The sequence below is a fragment of the Poecilia reticulata genome, linkage group LG6 (assembly GCF_000633615.1).
Source record: "Poecilia reticulata strain Guanapo linkage group LG6, Guppy_female_1.0+MT, whole genome shotgun sequence".
In the NCBI taxonomy this organism is placed as follows: domain Eukaryota; kingdom Metazoa; phylum Chordata; class Actinopteri; order Cyprinodontiformes; family Poeciliidae; genus Poecilia; species Poecilia reticulata.
In genome coordinates, this window is record NC_024336.1 from 976,455 (window position 1) to 983,214 (window position 6,760).

General features: G+C 36.5%; 1 protein-coding gene across 1 annotated transcript in view; it reads left to right on the forward strand.

Annotated features, from left to right (window-relative positions):
* asz1 (ankyrin repeat, SAM and basic leucine zipper domain containing 1) overlaps positions 1-6,760 on the forward strand; it is a 43,658-nt gene that overhangs the window by 22,108 nt on the left and 14,790 nt on the right. Inside the window, exons 5-7 of the mRNA XM_008410652.1 lie at positions 5,301-5,412; positions 5,537-5,671; positions 5,801-5,922. Coding sequence (XP_008408874.1) covers positions 5,301-5,412; positions 5,537-5,671; positions 5,801-5,922 — 369 coding nt within the window. The remainder of the gene's footprint in view (positions 1-5,300; positions 5,413-5,536; positions 5,672-5,800; positions 5,923-6,760) is intronic.

Consider the following 6,760-nt stretch of genomic DNA (forward strand, 5'->3'; position numbering starts at 1 on the left):
CTAAGACCCTGCTCCCCATAACGCTCAGTTTAGACATCTGGCCAATGCTAGAATCATGAATCAAGAATCATGCTGGTTCCAAACTTCTTCCATAAGCCAGTGATTGAGGCCATTGAGTTCAGTGGGACCTTTAAGCACCAGAAATATTTCCGGACCCATCCCATTATTTGTTTCTCGAGACAATCCTATCTCAGAGATCTACAGACAATTCCTTTATTTCATGCTTGGGGTTTGACCTCTGACTTCCCCTGTTAACTGTGGGATTTTATATATATAGATGTGTACCTTTCCAAATCCAGTCCAATCAAAATGAATTAACTTATCTCATGTGCATACAATTTAAGTTGTAGAAACATCTCACTGGTGATCAGTGGAAAAAGCTCAATTTTTATCTTTATTTTAGACTGTACTTATTTTGTAATGGGATTTTTTGGTTTTATATTTTTAATACATTTAAAGAACACTCAAAATTATTTTTCATGCCATGAGGTATTTGTGTGTTGAATTTTGAGGATAAAGATCAATTTAATATAATTTGGAAAAAGACTGTATCATAACATTTGAAAACATTGAAGTGCTGTGAAGACATTCTGGATGTTTTGTATCTCACAGCAGAGAAATTCAGTTGGTAAAGCAGAATAACATCAAAACAAAGTCCAAGTTTATACAATACAATAGACCATAGAAAGTAAAGTCTCTACACATAACATTAAAACTGTAAGGATGGTGGTGTTATAATCTATAGGCTACCTGATCGCTGTGTTTCTGAACTCTCAGAAGTTACTTTCAGAAAACGTTTCATGCTAATCACAGTTCTCACTGAACCACTTTTAGAATTAGTCATGTACTCTTGACAAAAATACCTTTTATTAAGAGCCCAGATAATAAACAAGATTTTTACAGCATAATCCATCATTTCTGATGGACCTGAAGAAAGTTTAGGGCAGCCTTTTTTCATGTATAGTGAGTCATGTTCCTGGAAATCTTAGTTACTGATATCCTGATTGGATGAGCGGCGTTGGATAAGCAGTGTTTACGCTGAAATGTCAGTCTATTGATTAGCTAAATGTTTGGAAACCTGACAGAATTCACAGCCTGAAGGACAAGCTAAAACATAAAAGTGACCGAAGTGGACAGCCTTGAAATGATCGAATACCGAAGAACACGGACAAAGAAATATAACACCATTTGTTTTGTTCGCAGAGGTCAAAGAGATAGTGGCAATGAACAATGTTAATAAAAATGTTATGCATGCCATCGGCGTTGTTGCAGTTGTTTGAGTTCACATAGAACATTAACTGGTTTCTTGGAATCTGTCATCCGAGGACTTAACTCTGTTTTACTATCATGTCTTCAATGACCCTCGAATGCTTTTAAGATTTACATCTGTCTGCCAAACATGACCTATGTCTAAAACGACCTTCCAGAAACATCCGTCTGTTTTTAAAAACAGCAACTCTACTAATGAGAAGAAATTAATATAGGCAGTCTAGGATTGACTTATTAATTTTTACATAAATTTCTGTAGGAAGTGACATGGTTTGAAGAAACAGCAGGTAGTATTTATTAGTAATCATCTTTTTGGCTTTCCTAGAGCAGAGAAAACTTATTTTTCTCTCAGAAAAGGCATTTATTTATATCCAAATCTTATCTTAATGCAAATATGAAAAGCCCTGTTATTCTGAAATTTAAACCTCTTTGAAACTATATATTTAAAATATCATTCATTGGTGAAATTCAGAAATATGTATGCATATTGGATCAAGACAGCATTAGTTTAGATCTATCTGGCAAATAAAGCCTTTTGGTCTGTTTTCCCTAAGCGTACATGACTCTCTGCTCACTTAAAAAAATTAAATTACTTTTACATAAAACATAATTAAAAAGATGGAAAGAGAAATCTTGTAGTGTTAAAGAATCTGAGCTGTCATGGTTTGTGTTCATGCAAATTATGAACAGCCCATATAAATTTCTTTTCATTTAGTTAGGCAGCTTCCTTTGAGAGACACAAACAACTCTGTAGGCATAAAGTGATTTATTGGCCCAAACTTTCCCACCTCTCAGGATTGATGTTTTTTCTCTCCCACCAAGTTGTTTGAGCTGATAAGATAAAAGTGTATCGTAGCAAAGGTTATTTATATGCAGCTTTTGTTCTAGCGAAAAAAAGGTGATGGTAAAATACTAGAAAGCGTGTAGATATGTGCATATGGAACCACTTAATTGGCTTAACTAACATATTACTTTTGGTAACTTTAAGTCATAATGCATTAATCATTGCTCTGCTTTTCATTTATTGGATTTAAGTCATATCTGTAAATCTAGTTCTACTATTTTTGATGAATTGTCATTTTGGTTTTATATTTTTAATACATTTAAAGAACACTCACAATTATTTTTCATGCCATCAAAATGAGGTATTTGTGTGTTGAATTTGAGGATAAAGATCAATTTAATATAATTTGGAAAAAGACTGTATGATAACATTTGAAAACATTGAAGTGCTGTGAAGACATTCTGGATGTTTTGTATCTCACAGCAGAGAAATTCAGTTGGTAAAGCAGAATAACATCAAAACAAAGTCCAAGTTTATAGTATACAACAGACCATAGAAAGTAAAGTCTCTACACATAACATTAAAACTGTAAGGATGGTGGTGTTATAATTTATAGGCTACCTGATCGCTGTGTTTCTGAACTCTCAGAAGTTACTTTCAGAAAACGTTTCATGTAAATCTAGTTCTACTATTTTTTATGAATTGTCATTTGCAGATAACGATAGATAAAGATCTGCAGTGATGGCAGAATCACACATCATTGTCTGAAAGGTATCACTGAATAACTTCAACATGATTCCCCCCATGTCATTAACTCGTGCCATGAAAACATCTCATACAGTGTAAAGTGGTATACACTACCTTTGTACCTGTAATTATACAACAGATCGTGCAACATCTGATTGAGTTATGAGCTTTTAGAAGTTGATGAATGGATAGATAACATCTACAAAGAGCTCTAGAGAAACGTGACAGCAGCAGCTGGACAGCTTTGTGATAAATGAGTTGGCCTTAACTTTTGCAGACCTAGTAGAAGTAAGAGTGCACCAATTTCAATTTTTTGACTGTTCACCAATGTTTAAAAAGCCTAAAATACTGATTCTGCTCTTTTGTCTAAGTTGCTAAATATACAGAGAAAGTCGCTAAGTTGGCAACATTGGGAGGGCTGTTCTTAACTGCGCACATGCAGATGTGATCTGGTGGCCAGGCCTGTCAGTCAAACTTCTCACAGCAGAATAAAGAGGGACAGTGGCTGATTTTCAGACCTTTGTGGAGACACGTAAGATTGGTTTCTCATTAAGCGTCGGCCGATTGCCGATTGGCAATCCCAAATCCCAAAATTCAGAAAATCAGGGCCGATTTATTGGTGCATCCCTACGTACAACTCATCTTTAAGCTAGAGTGCAGTAAGCCTCCATTCAGCATCTAACCATCCTGTCTAAAAATAGATTGATAGTTGGTGTCTTATTGTTGAGCAAATTTATTTGCATGGGCCAAAATATTGTTTTCAAAGTCCATTAAAAATCAACACACTGCTGAATTTTGTGATTCAATGGCAGTCTAAGTTCTGGTTTTGAGTTCCAAAAACAATAAACATGTTCCACAAGGTAATATGCCAATAACAGAGACAAGCCTTATTGAAAATATGACCTTAGTTGCAGTGTTTAATTATGTTATGTTTAATTCTAGTCCTTTCATTCTTCCACTTCTGCTTTGACAACCTGATGTTTTTGTCCTGATAATTTTGTTTTTTCTCTGTTCTCTTACCAGAATTGTGATTGTGACTGATAAATGATTCTTTGCTGTTTGCCACAGGTTACAAAACTCAGAAATGTTCTTTAACAAAAAAGACTTACCTTTGTGGTGCCACTCCAGTAGCAGTGTCTAGTTATCGCTCTGATCGGAATGGGAGTCGGTGGAATTTTTGTGGAGTTGAGATTTGATGCAGTAGGTTGGTTTTCTCACATCGACAATTTTATAATCAACTAATACTCACAATTCTCCTTCTCTGAGTACAGTGTGTACAGACAGATTCACTTCCAGTTCACTCACTGTAGCTAATGTTGTCCCTCAGGGGTCAGTTGCATGACCTTCCATCGATCACCTAGTCCACAGGTGTCAAACTCCAGTCCTGGAGGGCCACTGCCCTGCAACTTTTAGATGTGCCTCTGCTGCAAAACACCTGAATAGAATAATTAGGTCATTAGCAAGGCTCTGGAGAACTTATCTACACAAGAAGGAGGCAATTAAGCCATTTGATTCCAGTGTGTACCAGTGGCACATCTAAAAACTGCAGGACAGCGGCCCTTGAGGACTGGAGATTGACACCCCTGACCTAGTCTGTCAGTACAAATATTTTCATTTTCTTGATAATGTTCTCTTTCTTTTGCAACTAACAAATTTTGGTATGAAAAAGCTGCAACAAAAACTGTTTTCTCTTTAGAATGATGTCCTGTTGTGTTTTGAGTCCAGAATAAACCTTGTTTCTGTTACATTCCTGTCTGTCATGAATTATGATGATGTGATTTACATAGATGCTTCCAGTCAAGGCATATAGCTCTTTATAGCTTAGATTCCTTCCAAGTTTTAAGATGAGGGTTTTAAGGTTATTTTGAGATGCCTACCTTCATATCTTGGGACTTAAAATTCCTGAGAAAAACTATGATGGTTCAGAGCTAAGGTCCCACAATGTCCTCTTGTTGTTTGTACCTAAGATCTGAAAAGAATTAGGAAAAAATTGCATTTAAATTTGCTGCATGTAATTCCTGGAACCAAGTTTTAAAAAACTCTAAAATTATGGCCTAGGTGTTGTTGAACATTTTAAAGAGCTCCTCGGTAACGTGAGCTGAAACATATGATTGTAAATGTTTTGTCCAGGTGGTTTTTAATGAAAATACTTTTAGCTGTGAAACTGTACATTAACATTACAGAAAAATTGTCTAAATATTCCGAGGGATTGCAGTTTTTCAACACCAACAGGAGCTGGACTTGATCACTCTTCGTTATGTTGTATGTGCTGCCCTCTTGTGGTTTCCCTGCACCGATTTCATTTCAAACATTTTTCTTTTAAACTTCTGTTGGTACCGTGGGATTTAACAGATGAAAATGGTTTTCACGTCACATGACACTTTTTGTCTTCTTTCACCCTTGTCTTCTACTAAATTAGCTTCCTGTTCCCAACTCCGTCCCTCCCCATTTTCCTCCTTTACTTTCCAACATGTCTTTTGTCTTTTTTTTTTTTTTTAAGGTCTCAAATGACATGCCTGATGTTGGCAGCCAGAGATGGCCTCTGTAAGGTGATAAACCTACTGGTGTCCCATGGGGCAGAAATCAACGTCCAGGACAGTAAAGGATACACAGTATGTTACTTTTATCCCTTTCATGACAGATTTTCACTGAAAACCTGTGCACTGCTTAACCTGTAGTTAAGCAATGCAAAGTTAAATTGTTTTAACTCTGATTGATGCTGGTGTGTTCTGCAAGGCCTTGTCCATAGCAGTTCAGTATGGCAAGGAACAGGCTGTGTTAAAGCTCCTTCAGCTGGGAGCTGACAAAACCATAAGGACAAAGACTGGCAAAAGCCCTGCTGATCTAGCTGAGATGTTCAGGCACGCTCAGGTAATGTCAGCACTTCTTACATTTTGGACTGAATATTTAAATTGTTCAAATCTTGGATTTGAAATGTTCATGCCTATTGTTTGCCAATGCTCTGTAGTCTGATTATATGTTTAATTTGTCTTTCCACAGATAGCCCGGATTTTAGCTTCATCTTCCAAACTCTCTGCCGTCCCAGCCTGCTCTTCTTCTATGGAAGAGACACTAGCTAAGCTTTTTAAGACAAACTCTGATGTTCTATCTTCTGTGGAAAGGTAAGATCTGTGGCTGAAGGCCATGTCATTTGCTATTAGAATTTAGTGTACCTGGTAAAAGTGCTATCAATATTTTAATATAAATGTGTGCCTTATGGTAATTGAAAATGACTGTTTGGATGCAAGATCATGCTTGAAAATTCTGAATGCATGATAATGTAGAATAATTGAATGCATTTTCTCTTTTGGATAGACTTTTAATGTTCTCGATGCACTAGATGTGTATTTTGTGTGGCTGAGGTGCTTAAAGCCTCCCGACTGATGGAGATACAGTGATAAAGAAAGGAGTCAGGAAATCGTGGATCAAAGCAGCTTAATGTCACTTTTATAAATAAAATGATTTTACATATTTGCTAAAACTGTCACTGTGTTGTGTCAGTTTAATTTGAAGCAAATCTGTGAAAAAAATCAAGCTCTTCTGCTTCCTCCCTGCGATCCTGCACTGCTCATGGTCAGAAACAACCAATCAGAGGAAGAGGACCGTAGCGCTATCAATCACCTCTTATGAATGCTCAGACTAGTTAGCATTTCTGTAACTGTAATCCAAATTAAACTTCAGAAATACTTTATTGATCCCAAAGGGAAATTAAATGTTGTTGTAAGTTGTTTCTGCACCATGAACACATTGAGCTTACCGTACACAGAGATGATTGATGATGCTAAGACCCTCCTCCTGGCTCTGATTGGTTGTTTCTGACTGGGAGCAGTGCATTTATGCAGATGGCAGTAGAACCACAGAGAAGGCAGAGGAGCTCAATTTTTCCACAGTTTCTCTCTGACTATGCTATTGGGACATAGTGACAGTTTAAGCAAATATGTAAAAAAAAAATATATATAT